Raw genomic sequence first — 23,379 nt, forward strand, 5'->3', positions numbered from 1 at the left:
AAGAATCCTCTAAAGTTTGGAAAAAGATGCAAAGCACTACTGATAACATCATCTCTGCCTCATTTACATTTGTATGCAAACTATCAGGGATCTAATAGACAACTGACTTCAACAGCTGTAACAGCTTTTTTTTCTCCCGCTATAACAGTTGAAGCTCAAGTCTAGCTGATGAAAACACTTCATGTGCTGCACTCTCAGCCTTGTCACAATGCTGAACTATTTCACAGAGTCCCCATCGTTCCCCTGGCAGCTTGGGGATTTGAAAGGAGATGTTAAACAGCTGAAATCCCACCTAACAGTGTTTTAAAGACATGACATGTCTGGCCTGAAGAACTAGCGGATTTCTCCACAATGACAAACATCTTCTTGACTCAAAAATAGCTCCCTGAAGGAGCAACAGGTGGTGGGTGGAGCTCTGGCCATGCACATGTGATAATACTAATAAGTACGTGATGTGTGTGAACAGTTGCACTTACAGTTGTATGCACAACTTGTCAAATAACATAGCTGGATTTTTATTTTTTTGATTGAGACGATGTAAACACAGCCTCTCTAGGATATAGAACAAAAAGCACAATATTTTCAGCAAACATTAATGCATAGTTAATTTTTATGTCATAAGTTTAACACAAATAAATAAATAAAAACATTGTGGTGGCATATAAAAAAGTTTGAGAACCGTAAAAGTTTGAAAGTATAATATTCTTGTAACAAGGTCCCAGACCTTAATCAGCTTGTTAGGTCTGAGGCATGTTTGTCATTAGGACAATTTCAACGTTTTACAAATACTCTGACACCTAAAACCTTGTGAAAACACTCAGCAACCATGGTTTCCTCTACGCAGCCGCGTAAGACTGAAAATGAAAGATAGATAACGACAATGCAGGGGAAGACTACAAAGAGATAATAATGTGTTGTCAGCTTGCAGTTTCCACAGTGAGAAATGTAAATAAGAGATGGCAGTTTAGGAGAATTGTGGAGGTCAAGGTGAGATCTAGAAGACCAAGAAAACTCAGAGAGAACTGCTCATGTGCTGCTGGTCAGAAAGGCAAATCAAAATCCCCCATTTGACTGCAAAGAAACCTGCAGGAAGGTTTAACAGACCATCATGGAAAAGTCCCACTGTCTGTAAAATAGCTGTTGCTGAAAAGAAGATGTTAACTCAGGATAATGATCCTGAACTTACCTCGAAATCCACAATGGACCACCTCAACAGATGCAAACTGAAGGTTTTGGAAAGTCCCCCCATCTGTGGGTAGATCTTTGTGCGTAGAGCTGTGCATGCAAGATGGTATGAGTATATTGTAGAACTAGAAGCTTTTTGCAGGTAAGAATGGGAGAAAATAGAATTCACAGACTTTTAGGTAGATACAAAACACATTTACATCCTTTCAAAATATGTTATTTGTTAAGATCTGTCCAAACTTTTACATACAACTGTATAAGCCACATTTCTCTCATATCACTCTGTAAGCTCTTCTTTAACACACTACGGAGTGATATGTGTACAAATGCTTAACCTAAGTGTTTTAGGGAGAAGTAAATAAATGAAAATACAAGAAGACCAGCTTAGCTACCTCAAAATATATAGTTGGCATTTATTTAACAATAACACCGAACATGGTACAGTTCTGACAGGTTCAGTTGTTTGTTAGTTGAGTTCTTGTTTTTCCCCCCAGTATGCTGTCCTTTAAGTCAGAGCTCTGAGAAAATAACCTGTTGGATGTTCATCAGCGAATTTGAGTTGTTCTCTCACAAATCATCTGGTGCAAATAAAAGAGCCAACTTGCATAAAAAGGACAAGATTTGATGCAGCTCAGGGATCCATTGGCAGACATATAGGCAGACATGGTATATTATATTCATAAATATGTTTTCATTAGAGTATAATCACCTTACAATAAGTATAGTTGTGTTTTTATTACCTTAGAAAGAGCTCTTTGCTCTTTATATCTATATAGGGAGCCATGTTGTACTGCCATGTTTCTACAGCAGCACAGAACGAATATTGACTCTTTTTAAAAAATGATTATTATTCTAAATAGGCATCTAATGCTTGGCTCAAAACAACCTTTCCTTGTACTTGTACATATAATAAAGTTTTCTCATCTTAAAGCTATCTTACATGCCACTAATCCTACACAGTGGTCATTTAACTGGTTATCATGGTAATCATTCATACGTTCTACTCTGCGTGGTTAGTTTCCTTTCTGCTTTTAGTTGTCACGTTCCACTCTGTCTCTCACCCATTGATGTATAGAGAAGTAGATACAGCGTCAGAGACGTCTTTCATGTAGCTTTCGAATCTGTGGGGCCCACTGGCGACTTGTGACTTCAACCAGCTGAGCCTGTTACTTTTGGTTTAGACCTCCAGCTAACTCCAACAGACATAAAACAATTCAATCAGTCTAGACTTTCCAGATGTTATCAGACTGATTATTGTGGTGAAACAAAGTCATTTTGCAGGGGTTGTGATGCTCAACGTCTCTTTTACAATGTAAGTCTATGAGAAAATTATTTTTGGGCCTCATGTGACCTTTGGCCACTAATTCAAACTGACATCAAAGCCGGTGCTGTTCCTGGTGCCTTGCTCTAACCGGGAAGCACTGGTGTTGTTTTCCTCTCTGCAGCGCCACCACTACAGTCTGCCGGACTAAAATAGCTATTACAGATGGGAAAAGGCCAGGACGTAAGTTCACCCTGATTATAGGCTATTTTGAGTAGGTTGCAACTTTATAACCTACATACTGGTACACACACAGAACAAAATAACTGAACTGTTTTTGTTCTGATAACAACTTTGTCCATCCTCTAAATAACTTGAAGCTGCTCTCTGACATCTGAATGAAAGATCAACAGAAAGGATCCTGTTGATGTCACAAATGGCTGTGTCTGATAATCCAGATCAGATAACCAGTTAAATCAGTTTCTGTGCAGCAGGGAGGCCCAGCCTGTGTTTGCATGACATCACAGGTGCCAAGTCATTCATAGGAAGAAAAAAATAAAAACTCCAATGGGAGGGTGATTACTTTCCACCTCTGACTGCATGGTCAAAAATGTGTACTGTCCCATAATTTCCTCTTGAAGCTGATAGCAACTGTCTCTTCTTTTGAGAACGGCCTTGAACGGACGGCTGAGGATAAGGACTCCCTGCATTAAAACATGCAGCATTTCCATGATCACAATGTCAGTTTGATCTATCTCCAATATGCGTGGCGTACTTCTTCTCTTGTGACCAGCTCTTCCTCCCAATTGGAATTTATGAATGACATTCAGGGGAAGTGAGCACATTATGAATGAGCTGCTGGGTGTTCAAAATGCTTTTAGAAAACCAAGAGAAGTAAAACTTTGAGATGTACATGGACCTCAGAGAAGGCCTGAAAAGAGTTGATGTGTTGATGTGTTTTGAGTCGATGTCAAAAGTAGTTTCTGGTGACGATGGAGCAGGAGAAATATATAGACACAATAAAAAGTTGCTCATATACAACTTTACAAAAGATTCATCTTTAAAAATGACAATAAAGTAGCAGGTCTGGCAGTCTCAAATAATTCAACATTACAAGCTTTACAACGATGATTATCATCATGAGGACAATAATTGTCTTTGTTTTACAGGTGGCATTGTGTCTGACTCTCCCCACTCTCTGTGCAATGTATTCAGTTTTTCTATGCTAGGATACCACCTGAACCCACATATGCTTTATGATAATTTGATTAAACAAATATTAATTAAGGAATATGCTAAATAGAGTCAGAACACCACGGACTGAAAATAATATGTATGTATGTGAAAATAAATGAAGCAACTTTACATAAAGACACAATTAAAAGGATGCGTTATGATATATTGATGTACAGTAACATAAAATATTAACTTAAAAAATGACACTGAAGTTGCAAGTATGACAATCTCAAATAATTCAACATTTATAAGCTTCATAAAGTCTGTGTTGTAAAAGTGATGTTGTGTCAATGTCACGTACATGTTTGGAAAAATAATATAAATAAGAATTATTTATATATTGCACTCTTTAAAAAGTTACAAAGTGCCTAACAGAAAAACAGACTGAACAAACAACAATTAAAAACAATCATGAAACTGCAGGGAATAAAAATGAGATTACACAAAAATGCAATAATAATAATAATAATAATAATAACAATAGAAATTCTCAGTCTCTGTGCAATATTACCAGACTACTGCAAGATTTGCCGTGTCATACTTTGAAAAAACACAAACTAGTCGAATATGACAAATGGAAACTTGAAACAGTACAGTTATATTTTGACACAGGAACTCTCTTCAGTATGGAGTTGGGTAATAAAACATGACCCAACTTCTCATATGAGTGGATAATGTGCCTTTTCTGGAGCATATACCCAAACAACTCTTTCATGTAATTGGTGTAAACCAGTTCCCACACACTAAACCTTTTTTGGGGCTCTTGGATCTACAGACCTCTGAAGTAGGCAATTGCTGGTAATTAGTCATGGAATATCTATTCTATGGTAGACTATTGATCAGATTATATAGTTTTAACTTTCATTCTCCACAAGACATCATATACTAATTTGCACAAACCAATTCACACACACTACACCTGGAGCTTTTTTGGGGGGCTCTTGGATTTACAGGCCTCTGAGGTAGGAAATTGCTGGTAATAAGTGATGCAATATCTATTCTATGGTATACTGTTGATCAGATAATATACATATTTTTAACTTTTACTCTCCACAAAGACATTAAAAATAGCCCCTGTCTCTTAGAAAAACCTCTGAGCTACTGTGACTTCCTGTTTATATAAAGACGACAGCGATGATGAAATCATATCTTTTTCCATTTTATCAATGAAACAAAAAACTCTCTGTTTAGTAGCGAGTTGCATAATTTATTATCTCTTCCTGCTTCCACCAGAATATCACATTTTTATTCATCTTTATTGAGTTTTGCTTTTTTGTTGTTGTTTTTCATTTAATAGCAGCTATGTGTGCGTGCGTGTGTGCATGTGTGTGTGTGTGTGTGTGAGTGTGTGTGCGTAATGAGTGTGTGAGTGAGTCTCAAGAGGACAATGCTGCGGTTCTTCGCTCTACGCACGTCAACGGAATCCCGTAGTGCGTCACCCGTCGACTATTCTCTCGAAAGGCGCGTCGTGATTGGTTGGAGGCTGGAAATCTCCCCGCCCACCGACAACCATGTATGGAAACACTATCCTACGTCATGGGTACAATATCGCCAGCGCTATAAGAGAGATGTGAAGTTGAGAGCTGGGGGACTACTGCACCAGCTGGGAGACACTGAAGATGATCGACTGTCAATTGTGGAGTACAGACAGTTCAGAACACTTGTAGACCAGCCCTAATAACAGGTAAGAAATATTTATTAATTTTTTGTTTTTGTCCAACAGTGTCGACTTTTACAACAGCTGCTTGGGGGCATCAAAATGAAGTATAAATGGAAACCCTTCTCATTCACTGTTTAAAAGTTATATAGTTTACAAGGTGCTAAATCGACATCTACTGCAGGTCTCAGAGATTAATGGATATACAAGATGAAACAGTTTGGGGTTTTTTTTGGGGGGGGGGGGGGGGGGGGGTTGCAATAGAAAATAGTGAGTAGCAACTTTGCACAAATCATATTTCAGATTTTTTAGATCAGGCATTTCATTATGTGCAGCTTAAGTTGTAGAATATAATTTAAAGTGTACCAGAAAGGGTTTCCCATACAGTATGTGACATGTGTTCCTGTGTGAAAGTCAACCCTACTCTGCAATCATGTGCACTTGACTTTTCAGATTATTCATATGTGCAGTTTAAATTGTAGAATAAAGTGTAACGTGTACCAGAGAGGGTGCCTCAGTGATTCCCATACAGTACGTGACATGTGTTCCTGTATGAAAGTCAACCCTACTCTGCAGACATGTGTACTTGACTATATATAGGCTACTACACAGTAATATTTGATATGATTATTTAACACTGTTGCTAGAGCAAATAACTTTCTAGGTTTTCCAATAATATGACAGATGCTAATTTATTTATATACAGTTTGTCATTTAATCCCAGGTTCTCAGACTCATAAATCCTCTGATTCATTGTGTGTCAACTGGTTTATGCTAACTGAATTACATTATAAATACATTATATTTTAACTTTATTTAGAAATACACTGATATTTTAAGGATCTAAATAAAGGATTTGCATTATTACTTAACTTTCAGACACTGTTTCAAAATGTATTTTAAGACCATAATCATTTCAGTTGATATTGTGCTTACATGAAGCAGCCCATGTTATAATGATTTGTATTTAATCAAACTACCACACAGCAAAGGCTCAGATGCTTAATTCTTACCTCTAGTTGGTTAATTGGCCATGGCTTGAAGTTTTAAAATAAAGTAAAATGTCTGAAAAACACGCTCTAATATTTGTGATTACATCTTTTTCAGCCTTGCAGCCATGACTTGCATCCACTCCCAGCATGGATCTCAACCCTATGACAACAATCTTGGCAGCTCGGAGCTCCAGAACGCAGACTTTATCTCTAGGTTGGCTGTGGATATGAGCAGCCCACGGGACCACCTCTCTGCTCCATCTCTGCCAAGTATCAGCTCCCTGGTGGGCACTCAGGGGGGCGATTTTGACGCATATTCATGCCAGTTCACTGCAACCCCTGCCCACATCACGCCGCCATCAGGCCAGGAGGCGGCTCCATTCAAACTAGATGACCTCCAGGTTTACGGCTGCTACCCTGGAACATTCACGCTGAGTTACCCGGATGAGGCCGTTTCTCCCGGGGGGTCTGATTATTTTGGCAGCCCAGCATCAGCCCCGTCTCCATCAACCCCCGGTTTCCAGAGTCAGCATGCGCCCACTTGGGACTCAGCTTTTGGTCCTTACTCACCCAGTCCAGGATACTGGGGGACTGAGGAGACCTCAGTGCAACATGCGCCCTCTTTCTTCACATTCAGTTCAGGGTCTGTGGAAGACATGTCTCATTTGGGTCAGCCTCACTTACGAGAGCAGGACCCTTTCACTTTGGCCCATTCTCATGCATCTACACTCACCTTCCCTGCCTTGGCAATGGAGCAGGCATGTAGCCAAGATGGCACAGACCAGCTGGACGGGAGCTTATCACCCAAATTAAAAAGTCCGAATGGAAACGAGGGCTGCTGCGCTGTGTGTGGGGACAACGCCTCCTGTCAGCACTATGGGGTCCGCACCTGTGAGGGATGCAAGGGGTTTTTCAAGGTAATAAGATCTGCCTGTGCAGCCAGTTTTAAAACAGATAACTTTGCAATGCAAAAATGTTATCTAACTGAATTTGTCAGTGTTTGAGTCATGTTTCCACTAATTCTTCTTTTTATTTCACAGCGTACAGTACAAAAGAATTCCAAGTATGTCTGCCTTGCCAACAAGGACTGTCCTGTGGACAAGAGGAGGCGGAATCGATGCCAGTTCTGCCGTTTCCAGAAGTGTCTAGCTGTGGGCATGGTGAGAGAAGGTGAGCTCAGCAGAAATAGAGATGAATCAGAGTAGAATTTGCATGTTTAATGTGAGCTAAAAGTAGGCAGTTTTTCAATTTCACAACAAAAGGAAACATAAGGTGATTTCCCAATTAACACTGATGTCACAATTTTTCCAGTTGTAAGGACAGACAGCCTGAAGGGACGAAGAGGTCGCCTGCCCTCCAAGCCTAAAGTTGTCCAGGATGTGACAAACACAGTGTCTCCTGTGAGCATGATCGCTTCACTTGTGAGGGCCCATATTGATTCGAACCCCAGCGTTGGCAAAATGGATTATTCCAAGGTAAAAACAAAACAAAATCCCTTTTTTTCTCAGCTTGTTGGTAGTAATTTGACTGGCCGCTTACATTAAGCACTTCTTTGCTGTCTGTAATTTCAGTATGACGAGACAGAAGTCAGTCCAAACCAGAAAGAGGATGCAAATGACATCAAACAGTTCTACGACTTACTCACAACCTCCATGGAGGTGATCAGGAAGTGGGCGAAGAGCATCCCAGGATTCTCTGATTTCTGCATGGAAGACCAGGAACTGCTGCTGGAATCTGCGTTTGTTGAACTATTCATCCTACGTCTTGCATATCGGTGAGTCAAACTAAAGGCAATGGTAATAAACAGTTTGAATTTCAAAATATGATCAAATCAATAACATATTGTGTTTTCTCTTTCCTTTTAAAGGTCCAATGCTGAAATGGACAAGCTCATCTTCTGCAATGGGGCCGTGCTTCATAAAATGCAGTGCGTCCGAAGCTTTGGGGACTGGATTGACTCTATTTTGGAGTTTTCTCAAAGTCTCCATCGCATGAAGCTGGACGTCTCCTCCTTCTCCTGCCTCACAGCCCTGGTCATAATCACCGGTAAGAGCCTTCAACACGTCTAACAGAGCAGGATTTTTAAAAGCACAGCAACAGTTTGCTTGAGGACTCTGGTTTCATTGGTGTGGACAATACAAGCCAGTTATACAACACATAGATTGGCACAACAGCTGTAGGACAAAATGTAACACGGCCTCACATATAGCACATAGAGGATGCACTATATCACCGCCGACTAAACATAACCATACAGCCAGTTTACATTTAAAGCAAGGAATTGTTTCAATGTAGCAGCTGACAATACTAAGGCATATCTATTTTAGTAGTGCAGTAGTTCACTAAATAATCTTTCCAAATACAATCCTTAGTTGTGTTGTGATTTGAATCAAATGAGCAAAAGGGAAACAGATTAGTCAGTGCAGGATTTACAAGTTTGTAGTCTCTGTTATCAATGTGTATTATTTAGTTGCAGTCATCATAATGAAGCTTTATGCTCACTCTCAACATGCATCATGTTTTCCTCTGCAGACCGACATGGTCTTAAGGAATCAAAACGTGTGGAGGACCTGCAGAACCAGCTCATCACCTGCCTGAAAGATCATGTCTCTGGTTGCGCCTCCGACTCCTTGCGGCCCAATTATTTGTCCAGGCTGCTTGGGAAGTTGCCTGAGCTCAGGACTCTGTGCATTCAAGGCCTCCAGCGCATCTTTTACCTTAAATTAGAAGATTTAGTTCCTCCACCACCGATTGTGGAAAAAATCTTCATGGATACTCTTCCGTTTTAAGTGTGCAATGTGAGACTGACCATCTGTGGTGTAAAATCTGGAGTTCATATGAGAACCAAAGAGAACAGACTGAATGCTCGTACTTCGTGTTTTGCGTAAAGTGAACCTGCAAGAGACTAAGAAGAATAATGAACAATTGTGCAGCTCCAGAGTAAAAGGGCTACTTGTGAATTATAAAGTGAATGAGTTATACAACTTATGTAAAAAAAAAATAACAACAAAAAAATATTTGTTGGGCATCCCTAGGAAATTGTGTACTTTCCAGATGAAATTAGACAGGCCAGCTCATGGACCAAAAAGGTGACTGTTTACATACAACAAGGTGCCATGAATGGAAAAATTTCTAATGGAGGGAAGATGATCACACTTTCCAAACAATAACAAAGCAATACAAGTAATATCGGCAGCGTCATTTCAAGAATGAATTGAGCACAATTGTTTTTTTGTTTTGTTTGTTTGTTGCAATCTTTTTGTTGGGATTTGGATGACTGTAAATTGCACATCAAATATCAGACAAAGCATTATCATGACATCTTTTGCTGAAGTATTAATAATGGTCAAGTTTATATTTCTTTAAAAATATATATAGATATAGATATATATGTGTATATATATATATATATATATATATATATATATATATACTTCAGCATGTTCAAACAAGCTTAGTATGCTGATGTTTTGTGAGTCTACACACATCAACATACGAAGCATCAGTCCTTCAGAGCTCCAGGTTGCTTTATATTCAATACAATCATGTAATTTGGTGATGATTGAATAGGTTAAACCTGCAGAATTATTCAGTAGTATCATTCATGTATCATGAATAGACATTGAGCAGCTAACATATTGTGTATCATCCAGTACAGTCTTATTCACTGGTCTTCTTTGTAAATTAATTTTGAATTTGTTTTAAACCTGCTGGTGTTATTGCCTGAACTGTATTTGACAGTCTGGGGAAATGTATTTTTGTTTTGTGCCTGTTATTTTTACATACTAAGCAATGATCTTTTATTGCAGATAAACATGAAATAAAATGTAAAAATGCTTATCCCAACTGCTTTGTTATCTTTACTCTGAAAATGTAAAGAACAGGCTCATAAATGTACAAGTATGTCCTAAAACAGTCAAAAAAGTTTAGTTTTCAAATGAATATTGAAAACAGGTTTTTCTCGTTACAATCATTCCTCCTGTTCAGTCACTATAATCTGGGAATTAAGTTTGACCCTCAGCTGTTTTTTGAAGACCATATATGGCATCTATGCAAAACCGCCATCTAAAAAATATCTCTAAACTCTGCCCCTCTCTCCTCCCTGTTAAGTACAGAGAAACATGTTCATGCCCTATATACTGGACTACTACAGTGTGCTCTTCACAGGGATCCCTGGCAACTACACAGCTACAATAAATCCAGAATAGCGCTGCTAGGATCCTGGTGAGAATGAAAATACAAAACCCCCAACACCAAAGCTGTTTTGTCTTATTTTGTTCCAACCAACAGTCCACAACCCAAAGATATTTAGTTTACCTGACCTGCTGGAGGAAATGTATGGTGTGTAACTGTCAGCAGGGGACGGGGGTGTCAATGTTATTTTCAGTAACAGTGAGGCTCCAGTTACACTGCGATTCAATGCTTTAAAACAAGACTTTACAGGGTGATAAATGCATGAACACCTAGCAGAGAGTTAAAGATATACAAAGAGGTATTCTGCTGATTTTGTGGCTGCCAGAAGCGCTTCTTCCTGTTCACAGACTCTCACACTCAAGCGTGGGGGCTGGGGGGAGGTGGGCGTTATCGTTCTACCATAAATTTCATGACTCAGCATTGGCCCCGCCTTGTCAGGGCTAATTTCAAACCACGAATGACAGGTTGAGCCATTTTCAAATGTCAGTTTTTATAAGTTTGGTGTCAATGTCAATACTAACACCAGCATCGATGTGTTTCAGCACAGTGCAGTCATATGATTTTGCTTGCAACTCCAAAAACACATTTAAGTATGCAGTACCCCCCGACAAGCATGTAGGACAACCTATGATGAGTGTGAAACTCTCAGCGAATGCAGAAGGTCCTCTAGAGTCAGTGTTAGGTTTGTCCATTCTGGGCTAATGTAGACAAATGGCAGGCTCCAAGGAAGAGGACCCGCTCCCTGTGTAGGTATAAAGAGCTCACTCTCGTCTAAGGTAACTAAAATACAAAAATCTTATTTTCAGGTGATTGTACACTAATGAAAACACACTTATCAATATTATATTCCATTTCTACCAAGTCTGTTCTGCTACATGCCACCAAAGTCAACAGACTGCACCTTTAAACAAGTTAGTCAACTGTTTATTCTTCCATTGTGTGGCTGTGCTGAGGATCCTGCTGTGCCAGCAGCCAGTAAACCTGAGTCAAGTGTATCTTCTTCTTTTGGCAACAGATCAAAAACTACCACTGAAAAATGTTACCCATTCCACCTCCCTCCCAGTTATGTACTGGTCTCTTTTTAGATGGTGCTGGAATTCCCCTGTCCAGTCTCAAGTGACCCAGACTACTTCATCATTGTGTAGTGCTGCACTCACACATGAATGTGTGTGTGTGTATGAATATATACCTTGTATTACTCAAAGTAAATAATACGGAAATTCTGCAACACATCGGGGCAATAAAATACTATTTATAGATTATACAGATAATAAGTTATGCACCTGTTCACATCACATGGGCATCTGTCATCAGTTATTAAAGGACAGGTTCACAATTTTTCATTGAAATTGGTTTTCCTCCTGTTCATACTGACTTCATACTGCTGCACTTTAGCTGATGATGCCACTGGATGAGAAGTCAGCAGATCACAAACACTATTAAAAATTAGTCTGATCGAGGTCTATCTAACATATTTCATAGCAATCCATGAAATAGTTCCAAGGATAATTTACTTAAAACCAAATATGTCAAACTCATTTTGACACTAGTGTAGTAATCAGGGGATCACCAAATTCAATCAAAACAGGGTCAGCAGTGAGAACAAGCGAATTCAACTGATAACAAAACTGAGGACTTAGAAGAATCCCCTTTAACAGGTTTTGCTATTTGTTACCCTACAAGGCTGCTGCCTGGGTTGGTGGCACCAGGCTGAGGCCAACTCCTGCCTTCCCCCTGCCTTGCACTCCTTCGGCGGGAAAGCAACGAGCAACACAAGTTTGAGTTCATCTGACCCCGCCACACATTGGATGAGTGCATTGAGGACAACCACTACATCTATGAAGAGGAAGACCTAGCATCTCTCTTCAAAGATGACAACTGGCTGGCATCCCGTGGCTATCAACGACCTATTTGGTCGACGACAGCTCACTGCAGCTAACTGCTGGGCTACTGCTCCACAGGCCTTGTACGAGGCTAGGCTTCCGACGCCATTGCCTGTCGGCAGACCATACTTTGGTTACCTTAGAGTGTTGCCAGTGCTATCTAGGTTAGCATTGGCTGACATGTCTCACTGACTCACTCAACCCCAACTAGGTGTTGTAGTACTCTGCAGGCCTTGTCATGTCTGAGGCCTGCCATTCAGGCTACGTCATTAGTTATACTAGCAGGTTAGCCCTAGCCACATCATGAGTTGTGAGAACTACTATCTAGCACTAGCTAGCAACACACCTTCGCTCACTGACTCGATTAGTACACTGCAGGCCTTGTTGTGTCTCAGGCTTGGCCTCGTGTCACACTGTTGCCCTTTGGCGACATGCATTTCAGCTAATGGTTAGGCTACTGCTGCTCAAGTTGCTGGGTTAGGACGTGTGATGCAATCCGCAGATGAACTTATAAATTGCCCCCCCCCCCCCCCCCCCCCCCCCCCCTCCCAAGACCTGAGGGCACACTCTACCAGAGTGTCATCATGTCATCTATGGCACTTTTCAGGGGTGTCTCAGTGGAGGATATCAGTCTGGCCTCTTCCTGGTCGCCCACTTTAACCTTTGTATAATCATATCTCAGGGGAACTGACTGCTGGTTAATTGTCTCATTCAGTGCTTTCTACACTGTCTGGAGGGACCTCATCCTCAGTAGACTGGACCCTCAACTCACCTTTGACACTCACATCAAATACCTCTGTAAGACTTCATTCTACCACCTCAGGAACATCGCCAAACTCCGTCCAACACTCACCCTGGAAGATGCAGAGAAGCTTGTCCACGCCTTTGTCTCCTCTGGACGGGACTACTGTAATGCACTCCTCATCGGGATCTCTGGCAAGAACATCCAGAGACTGCAGTACATCCAGAACAGCGCTGCCAGGATCCTGATGAGCTTGCGCAAATGTGATCACATCACCCCCATCCTGAAATCTCTTCACTGGCTCCCTGTCCCACTTAGAATTGAGTATAAGGTCTCCCTTCTCACATACCAGTGCATTCACGGACATGCCTCCCTGTACCTCCAGGAACTCCTCACCCCCCAGACCTCCTCACACATCCTCCATTCTGCAAACATAAACACCCTCCAAGCCCCCAAAACCAAGCTCTGCACCATGGGTGATCAGGCCTTTTCCTCTGCAGCTCCGAGGCTGTGGAACAGCCTCCTGAACACCTGAGGGCCCCACAGACTACAGATGTTTTGAAACGAAACCTAAAAAACCTGTCTTTTTTATAGGTCATTATTGCTGGCTTTTTGCAGCGTGGTGCAAGACCCTGGCTGGGTTTGGACTAGTGTTGGTTCTGGTCCAGCTAGGAGTACATCTGATCAGTAACATCCTTCGCCTTAGATTTTAACCAATTCCAAAGCCTGTTATTCAGTGGATCATGTACAAGTCAAAGTCAAAGTGCCTTTATTGTCATTATATTGTGAACAATACAACAAAATTAAGTGCTGCTCTGTTAAGTGCCACGAATAGCGGATTCACATCACAACTCAATCTAAAATCATAAATAAATGAATAAAATAAATCAATAAGAACAACATAGAAATAGTAGATACCTGGATGTAACTCCAGTTCTGTGAGTTCATGTGGGGCCCTCTAACCACAAACCCAGCTGGCCCCTGTTTGTTTCTGAATGCACTGGGGCTTAGAGGGAGGGTGCTGCGCAGTAGTTACCTCTCGATTGAGCAGTGAGTGAAAAGGTCTTTCTCAGGTGTGAGGCTGAGCCTTGTAGGGTAAACCAGTAGCAAAGCCTGTTAGATGGCTACTCATATACTCACAGAGTTACGTCATGGCAACTACTATTTTTCTTGTTTTTAAATTCTTGCTTACAGCTTTGGGTTCTTGTCCCTGATTTAGAGAATACATTTACAGAATGTATCTTTTTGTTTTATTTTTACATTTACAATTAGCTGACCTAATATACACGTTGGAGAACTTCATAACTTTGCAAAGGTGGACATTATGTTACAAGAGCAACTGGATAAAGTTAGCATCACTCTGATTACAGAGCGTATGTGGACGATGGTGCACTGACAACAGTGGTGTTGATTGGACTGCTCTTGTACAATCTACCAATCAGGCCTCATTGGAAACTAGGGAAAGTGAGAGCAACTTGAATGTGGCTTGTCTGAGTGGAACGTGAAATGTCAGTGATAATAGAGGATCACAAGCTTCAGACAGGGTTACAGGATTTGACACCAACTCTAGAGCTCGGACTGCCTACTGCACATTGTGCAGGACTCTTGTGTCTGTAAGAATATGAGAATGTCATATTTATAAAACAAGACCGATGAAGAGGCTTCAGTTTCACTTGCAGGCGACAAGCCTGGGATGCGTGCCTGAAACTTGTTTGCAGAGTGTCCAGCAGCCAGCGTGAGCATGACAACTTTCCTAAGGGTCACGACTCAATGAGGCTAGCAATGTGTTATAAACTCACCACTCTGTAATAAATGAATAAGATCATCAACTCAAACAATGTAACCATGAGGTAACTGAAATTATGCTACAATATAATTTCAGGTGAAAAGTTCAGATGGTCAATGGTGACTTAAACCATCAAGTGACATACTGGGGTCGCATCTGTTCCCTCAAAATGTCAGATACTTAAAAAGTGAATTATGCAACGACACTTTTAGGGAAATATATCGGTGTCTTAAAGGTTGATACCACCCTAATCATGCCACAAGAGAAGAAGAAAATTATCTTGTGACCGACTATAAATTCGGTTCTTTGCTCCAGTAGACAGTATTTCTCCCACTGGCAGTGCCTCCAGTACTAGGCACTTGGTCTCGAACAGGTTGTCCCAAAGCTATTCAGTTTCATTTTATGTTGCTGGTTGGCAGGAGCGTAAATATGGATTTGGCATCGCATGTCTAACCAAAAAGGCAAAAACATTTTTAATGAATGATGTTTTACTACTGATCAATAGACACAACAAAATATGATTTGATTTCAGAGGAACACTGTTTGATCTAGCATCTTGATACAGTATTAATTAAACACTGTTGCATTTTCATTTATAGACCTCCAACTTGAGATTAAGCTGTATAATAAGGACATCGAAACTTAGAAAGTAGAAAGTAACTTGTACATTAACTCAAGTACTCCACCTTAAATATTTAAATGTTATGCTAGACAAATAATATGCTTTTTACTTTATATCATTAATTCAACAAGTATGAGTTAGTTTTCATGGAAGATTTTCTCACCAAGCATAAAAGACATCTCTTTATAAAACATGATTCATTGTAATAGACTACCCAACAATGTAAAAAATTGTTAAAATGAGCTTCTTCTAGACCAGAAATGATATGAATGATGAAAACCTAACACACCCTCCTCCGAGTTCCTTAAATGTACTCTCAATACCTTGAAATTTTACATTTATATTTAAGTATTTAAAATTAATTCAGACAGTATTCAGACTTTTTGCACTTTTTATGACGTAGATTTAATTTTAAATGGATAAAATCATAATGATGAAGAGAAAACATGTTTTTCAACTTCTTTGCTAGTTTATGAAATATTAAAAACTGAAACCTCTCATTTTACAAATTTTCAGACCCTTTTCTGTGGCAAGGTAAATTATGGCCAGGTGCATCCTGTTTGCTTTAATGAATCTTGAAAAGTGTCCATCTGTGACAAGTGATTAGACAGGTACACACAAAAACTACACCATGTAGTCCTAGATGCACCCACACGCTTTCTGTTTTTATCCCGTGTTTCCCTGCTGCACAACCAATTAACCTTTGTGGACAAATTGGGTAACTGATTGGTTAGGAGCCTTAGAAACTTTATCTTAATGTCTGCCAGCAAACCGGATAAAGTACATTTCTGTCCATTTTTCCATGTGTAGAGACTTTTAAGGAAATTAGAAATTCAAAATTATTTTCATGATGAATTCCAGAGATGAACAACCACTGACTGTGCACAGAAATCAGAGAACATCTCAACAGCTATTTATATCATTGACTGCCTGACAGATCAGATCATTCTCCCACATTCAACTGGCTGCTTCAGATCCTGCTGCCACTTTCTTACAGGTGTAACACATGTGTGGGCAATGCTGAGCACCAAATCATATCACTCAGTTAGGTTCTCACATTTAAACCCTGTCCCTAACAAGTTCAGAAGTTCAAAACTCAATTCATGAGCCGCTGGATGACCCACAGTAAAGTCTATGAAAAGGTAGTAACAGATGTAAAGAACATCTAGTGATTCCTCGATAGATGCGTGAAGTCCATAGATGTCCTGCACGTACTGTGTTCTGAGGAGTCATATCTCATCCTTACGGATAGTGATAGGGCAGCACGGTGTCTGTCTGAACACTTCCAATAATAGCAACAACAAAAATAGACAGTCATCACATGAAATCAATAATGCCACTTAGATATGACAGTGTGTTGGCAGGCCACCCTCACACTGGAGTTATCCTGACACTCGTCCCTCTGAGCACCTTAGGCAATTCCTGAAAGTAAAAGTTCAAGCAAAAGTTTATGCACAAATGTTGCAGTTTATGCATGAAAAGTGCCCACATTAATACTGTTTGATAATCAGAAAAGCTGCTTCAATCAAAATGAAATAATCTAATAAAAGGAATTGGGTTTCAAAAGGTCTGGAAGTAGGCTGAGATAGTGGTCATGTCAGGGCTGCCCCACAAAAACTAACTGAGCAGTACTGCCACCCAGAGGCCGAACTATGACACAACACACATCTATAAACAGCTGTTTCCTTAAACATCTTGACTTTAAGATTAACTTTACTCAAAGACATGTTTATTATAAAAAAAGAAAAGACTGAGTTTGACATCTAATTGACTGGATATTGTCACTGATATTGCATGTTTTTTCTCCCCTTATCGGTTAAATTTTATCCTTTTTCCCCCCTCATGATTTTCTGTAACATCTTTATCATTCATTCTTTATTAGTATACTTTTAATTTTCACAAATATTTGTAGTGTGTTGCCTCTGTGCATAACCCTTGGGTCACTAATTAGATTATAAATAGTAAATGTAGTTCTTATTACAATATGGAACACATTAGTCTTCATGAAAGATCCTCGATCACATTTATGGGCTCAGTTTCAGTCACTACTGCAATACTTGTGGTTTATTTGTGTGGACTCGTCGATCACCTGTGCAACCTAACACAACAACTCGGCTATAAATTCTACATTCATGAAGCTTATACATTTTCAGAAAGGTGGCAGTTTTTCTTTATGTTAATTATTGAGGTCATAGTGGGAGTTAGTCATCAACTAGAGTGCATTAAATTGAAGTGTTCCTAATATTTTGGACCCACAAGGTGGACAGGAAGCAGACTAATCACCTTTCTGACAATGTCGAGGTTTCATAAAAAAGCACGATTGAGTTGTTCTTAAATAAAATGCTTGTGTTTATTTCTACATTCATGCAACATTTAACTGTCGACTACACTACTTGCATATATGTACCAAAAAAAAAAAAAATTCTAATTGGAGTGACATGTTGACAGAAATGAAGACAAACACTAATCTACACATGAACATATTAAAACATGTGATTTTCAAACTTTAAAGTCTTGCTGAAACAAACAGACTTCCAGATCATTACAAAGACTGTCCCAAAAGTGTAACCCGTCATAAGCATACCATTACCCTACATGCATCTGTACCACTGAGTAAACATAACCAGAGGCAACAGAGGCTGATAATGTATACTGCACATCCATTTTCCAAAAAAAAATGACATTGGTGCCTCGATCCAAAAAGTTGTCAAACAAAGTTAACACCAAGTAGATGGAAAGCCTCATGGCCCGGCTCACTTAATAGGAAAATTGACATAAACAGATGAAGTCTGGCAGCGAAACTAATGGAAACATTACTCACAGGCTATGAAGTGACATAAAAAGTAAACTTCAGATTTGGGTGGGACGTCAGCATTTCACAATCTCTTGTTTTCCCTTCTTGAATGTAAAAAACTAGAACAACAAAAGTAGATTAAAAAAAAAAAAAAAAAAAAAAAAGCTAATTCTTTTCAAAACACCTTTATTACAAACAAGCATGCTGTTATTGTAACGGGGGAAATGCAAGATAATACAGAACAAATAGATTAGCTTTATGCAACTTAGCTGTTAGTTTACTCTGCAAGATCAGCACCAGGTGACTAAAAATTAGATCTCTGCAACCTACATCCAGTATGGGAAGATTTTTAGATACAAGTCAGTTTAAAACTTAAAGTTGTCTGCACCTAATTAAGAACAGATTTTTAAAAAGAAATCTTAAGAAACAGTAGGCCTATGAAAAGCTTCTAAACGAGGGCAGATTAGGAGCTATAACCCGACCACGGGAGGGTAGCGGGTGCTCTACAACTGGGGCTGAGATTGTTGGTGAGCCTCGTCTCGGATCTGCAGGAGAGAAAACAAGACAAAGCAAAGAGTTAAAAAGAACAAAGAAAAGATGCACAGGTGAGCGATAAAGAGCCGAGGTGGGCTACTTACTTTTGAGTCAACATCGTATTCACACCCCACACAAACGGAGCCGCGCTATCGTCAGCCTCTGCAAGACAAAAAAAACAAACATCTGTTACCTTCACAGACACTGCAGTGGAAATTAATTTGTTCAAATATTAAATATTGAGAGAATATCACTTTGGATATTGTGGAAGCTATTTAAAAAAAAATAAAAAAAATTAAAGACAAATCACCATTTCACTAGAAGTTAATGTGCTGGAACAAAATCTAAAAAGGGACTTTTTGAGCCTCTACTTGTTTCCTGGCAAAAAAAAAAAAAAAAAAAATCACCAGGCTCCAGGAAGTAAACTGCACCTGGCCGAGAAACAGCCGTGCACACCAGCCCGTTCAAAACCACAACTTTGTAGTTCTTTCCTTTAGCTATTTGGCCAGATTAGAAAGATGAGATGGAACATGTAGATTTGTGAGCCTTAAAAGTGCTGATAGGGAGTATTGGGGGATTTTTAAAGCTTTAAAAAGGAAAAAAACAAACAAAACACAAAGGAGCTTTTAGATTGACCGAAGGATTAAATCAGCCAATAAGAAAACAGTATTTTCATTACCTCCAACGTCCTATTTGAACATAATTTTTTTTAAAAAGGAAAAAGATTGTTACTCCGTGACATCAGACTGAGACCATGTCTGCTCTAAAGTGGCTACATTCATAAACATAAATGTTTTGGCCCTTCACAGATGGAAGATGGACAGGAAACTCTTTGGGTGAGTATTATTCTCTTCATTATCTATTTTGAAAGCTTGTTTAAAGTTAAACGTAGCCCTCTAACGCCTTTCTGGTGCTATGCTGGTAAATGCACAATAAATAAATCAGCAGGATTAATCTGCCAACAAGCTGACAGTATTTAACCCTGACATTTACCATTAATCCAACATCTTGTTTCAACATGAATAAAAACCACTGCAAAAAGATGCCGATACTTGGTGACGTCAGACTAAGCCCTTCAATTCCTTTGTCATTAAAGATTGTTAATGTTTGAGCATTTGACGACTGTGCTGGGGGAAAACAAATCCTTACAACTACTAATGCTTGAAGTGGCCTGCAATGTAGATAATGGCATTCATGTTATGTAAAGTTTCTTCTGTTACCTTTGTCCCAGTCCTCAGACATGTCGGGGTTAACCCAGGTGCTCACTGGAACCTGCCTGAATCCATTTGTGTTTCCTTCTATTAAAAAGAAAGAAAAAAAAATCCAACTCAAGAAACACAGAAGATAATAAATCTGCAGGGTAAAGGAAGACCACCCAGTGATAATCTCACCATGCTCAGTGTCCACAGATATTCTGTCCTCGCAGGTTTCAGTGTGGTGTGTCAGCTCGTGCTTGGGAACCAGGTGGCGAGCATTGAACGGGCAGGTTTTCAGCTCGCTGGCCAGTTTTGGATGATTCTACGTCAGCGAGACACAAATTCAACAATTAAAATTTACAGTCAGCCGAGCCGAGACATTAGATGGCAACAGTTTTAGACATGAGTACTGAACAAACTTACATCTAAAGAGTAGGGCTGGGCGGTTATGGCAAAAAGCTAAATCACGATTAAGTGAACTTTTAACCTCGATTACGATTAATGAACGATTATCTCCACCCTTGATGAACAATTATTTATTTTCACGGTTTCTTTAGTTTTGTATTTTCCACTGCTGCCCTCACACATGAGTATCGTTAGGAAGTGAAAATAAAGACGTTTTAAGGTGTGACGCTGTGGTTAATGTCTAGTTTACTTGATTAGAACTATGTAAAGATCATGGTTTGGGTTAAAATGATCACTGGAGGGTTAGGGTTTTCATATTCCTTAAAAGATATGCAACCTTTGCTGTCATGGCAACAGTGAACACATTGATTAATTGACATGAGCAAGATTAAGTCGATTAGAGTTTCTAAATGTCGGTTTCGTTTAATTGCCCAGCCCTACTAGAGAGTCTATTAAAAAGAGCACAAAAGGCACTGCGAGAGAAGGTATCCTCTCAAGTAGTTGTTTGGTCCAGAAAGTGTCAGAAAATACTAATAATGTTCACCGTTTTCCAGAGTCCTGTCTCGTCCACAACCCAAAAGATAGAGTTTACTTTCATAAAGAACTAAAGAAGCCAGAAAATATTCTACATTTGAGAAGCTGGAATTAACTAATTTGGACATTTCTTCTTGAAATGACTCCTAATAATTAATCTATTATCAAAATAGTTGTTGATTAATTTAATTGCTACAGCTCTACATGAGTGAATTTCAGTCTTGGTCCTGGGGCTGGGGCTGAGGCTGAGGCTGTACTCCAGAACCAGGAGTGAAAAACAAGCATGCCCCTGCACCCTTATTATGTGAAACTCCAAAATGGTAATGGTATTTTTCCACCCCGATGAGTGTCTGTAACAATAAATGAGAGCTCAACTCACCTTCCTGCACTTTATGAGATGGTAGGGGAAGCGGCAGGCCCGGATCTGGTGGTTCTTGTCAAAAGGACACTGGAGGAGTTTTTCAGGGTCAGTGTTTCCTTTTCCATCTTTAAAAATAAAACAATTCAATTCAATAAATTGCCGATAATAATTTTCCTCATTGTAAATGTGGACGAATAGCTTCAGTTTTACCCATTTCGTCGGCCAACTGTGCTCTCCCAGCAGTGCCAGTGGTGCAAGGGCCAGTGCTGGATCCAAATCTGATGGTGGTCGCCATCTTTAGCTGGGATTTAATGAACGACACACCAACTGGGTCAACTGGGAATGTCAAAAAGATGCAAATTAGGTTAATCTGGAATGCAAAAAAACAGAACAGTAAAATAGCAACAAGTTCTGACAGGTTGCTAGATGCACACTCAGCATTTAAAAGCTGCAGAGCCATGACAACACATCACTTCATCTGTGTGCAGGATTATTTGCATCTCTGTAGGTAAAAACCACATGTGTCACATTTAGTGTCCTAAAAAACGTCTTTGCTCACTGGTGTGGACACAAAGGACACCTGAGCACATTAACTGTTAGTCAAACTTCATCAAAAAGGTTTAAAAATCCATTTTAGTCGAAGTAGTTTGCAGTGGGATCATATTATCTACTTATTTTAAGACTTTTTAGAGAATATGCATTAAAAAGCACATTATATTATAGGTTTTTTTTTTTACTCTACAATGCATCCTGAGTTTAAGTTTCCACCACAGCATGCGGTCCCTCTTCACCTGCACGACATCAGGCCCCCCAAAAAAATCACCAGATGTTTACATTTAAGTTGCAGCTACAGTTTAAAAGCAATTCACTAGTTCTAAAAATCCAACATTTCTAATAATCTCACATATATATATACCACATCATATTTAAAGTAGTCAAACATAAATGCCGAGCATGCATTAGGAAGTTTTTTGGGGCGGGGTTTGGCCTGCAGCAAAGTCAGCTAACGTAAAAACTGGGCAAGTCGCCGGAAAGCAAAGCTAACATACATCTATAAAATACTAAAGTTCAACTGTTTTAACAAGTGCTTTAGATACAGTCTGTAAAAATGCAGAATTATCATCAGTTATCAGAAATAGCGCGTAATTTAAGACCTTAAATTTACTTATTGATTCCTGCTGCTGACCCACAGATGACCACCTCCTCTTCTTCCTTTTGTGTTGGATAACAGGAAGCAGCGACCCTTTAAAGAACACCTTAACCCCGCCCACCCAGCGCCAGACCACGTGACTGACTCCCTGGTGTGATGTAGTTCTTATTTTTTTAAATGTATTTTTATTTATTTAGACAGGGACAGTGCACAATAAAACAGTAACATGGTATAAAACAATGAATAAAACATTGCACAAAAGTACAAAAACACAAGTTCATGAATTTTTTACAAACATTATCATCCTCATATAATTTATAAACTTGTGCAAAGAAGTTGCAGCATTCAAATGATCAGGGCAGTCATTCCCAGTTTACCCCCCAACTTTCAAAAATATGTGCAAAGTATAAATGTAGTGTAATAAAATGAATTTGGTACAATGCTGCACATCCCAAATCCTGACCATCCTGCCAGTAACTATAGCAACGCAGAATGATTTCAGGGATGACCACAGGTGTATGTGTCCAACCATTTATAATAATAATAATGATGATGATGATGATGATGATGATGATGATGATGATGATAATAATAATTCAAATCTTTATCTGGTTTTGATTTTTTTTTCATTTAATTAATAGGAATCTTCTTTTACTGGAACCAACAGAGAAAAAACTCACTATTTAGTGGAGCTGTGAACCAGACTACACAATGCTATTTGTAAAAGCCAAACATGCAGTGGTGGAAAGCAAGAACGCAAGATAGACCTGACCACTGTAGGTTCTCCTACATACTTGGTGGTGGTAGGATTTATTCAGTTGGTTGCAATATACAACCTCACCACTAG

The 23,379-nt window shown here is 39.4% G+C and overlaps 2 protein-coding genes across 2 annotated transcripts; one reads left to right on the forward strand and one right to left on the reverse strand.

Annotated features, from left to right (window-relative positions):
• Positions 1 to 5,285: 5,285 nt before the first annotated feature.
• Positions 5,286 to 10,171, forward strand: nr4a1 (nuclear receptor subfamily 4, group A, member 1). The gene is made up of 7 exons (XM_053317265.1): positions 5,286 to 5,366; positions 6,447 to 7,248; positions 7,372 to 7,501; positions 7,643 to 7,806; positions 7,903 to 8,105; positions 8,199 to 8,377; positions 8,864 to 10,171. Exons 2-7 carry the CDS (start codon positions 6,457 to 6,459, stop codon positions 9,118 to 9,120), a joined length of 1,725 nt encoding a protein of 574 aa, XP_053173240.1. The 5' UTR covers positions 5,286 to 5,366; positions 6,447 to 6,456; the 3' UTR covers positions 9,121 to 10,171.
• An 8,644-nt stretch (positions 10,172 to 18,815) lies between these two features.
• On the reverse strand, positions 18,816 to 21,677 carry zgc:56699 (uncharacterized protein LOC405758 homolog). The gene is made up of 6 exons (XM_053318004.1): positions 21,593 to 21,677; positions 21,401 to 21,507; positions 20,278 to 20,404; positions 20,107 to 20,184; positions 18,991 to 19,048; positions 18,816 to 18,897 (listed from the first exon to the last, which is right to left on the reverse strand). The coding sequence occupies exons 1-6, from the start codon at positions 21,675 to 21,677 to the stop codon at positions 18,816 to 18,818; spliced, it is 537 nt and encodes a 178-aa protein (XP_053173979.1).
• Between the last annotated feature and the right edge of the window lie 1,702 nt (positions 21,678 to 23,379).

Source organism: Scomber japonicus, chromosome 4 (genome assembly GCF_027409825.1).
Source record: "Scomber japonicus isolate fScoJap1 chromosome 4, fScoJap1.pri, whole genome shotgun sequence".
In the NCBI taxonomy this organism is placed as follows: Eukaryota; Metazoa; Chordata; class Actinopteri; order Scombriformes; family Scombridae; genus Scomber; species Scomber japonicus.

What these genes read in the sequence shown, in the direction of transcription:
- nr4a1 (XM_053317265.1), top strand. Translation starts at nt 6,457, where the DNA reads ATGACTTGCATCCACTCCCAGCATGGATCTCAACCCTATGACAACAAT. An exon ending in TGTGGGCATGGTGAGAGAAG is followed by an intron (nt 7,502 to 7,642) that starts GTGAGCTCAGCA and finishes CAATTTTTCCAG; the next exon opens with TTGTAAGGACAGACAGCCTG. An exon ending in AGCCCTGGTCATAATCACCG is followed by an intron (nt 8,378 to 8,863) that starts GTAAGAGCCTTC and finishes TTTCCTCTGCAG; the next exon opens with ACCGACATGGTCTTAAGGAA.
- zgc:56699 (XM_053318004.1), bottom strand. Translation starts at nt 21,677, where the DNA reads ATGGCGACCACCATCAGATTTGGATCCAGCACTGGCCCTTGCACCACT. An exon ending in ATCTGTGGACACTGAGCATG is followed by an intron (nt 20,185 to 20,277) that starts GTGAGATTATCA and finishes TCTTTTTAATAG; the next exon opens with AAGGAAACACAAATGGATTC. An exon ending in AATACGATGTTGACTCAAAA is followed by an intron (nt 18,898 to 18,990) that starts GTAAGTAGCCCA and finishes TCTCTCCTGCAG; the next exon opens with ATCCGAGACGAGGCTCACCA.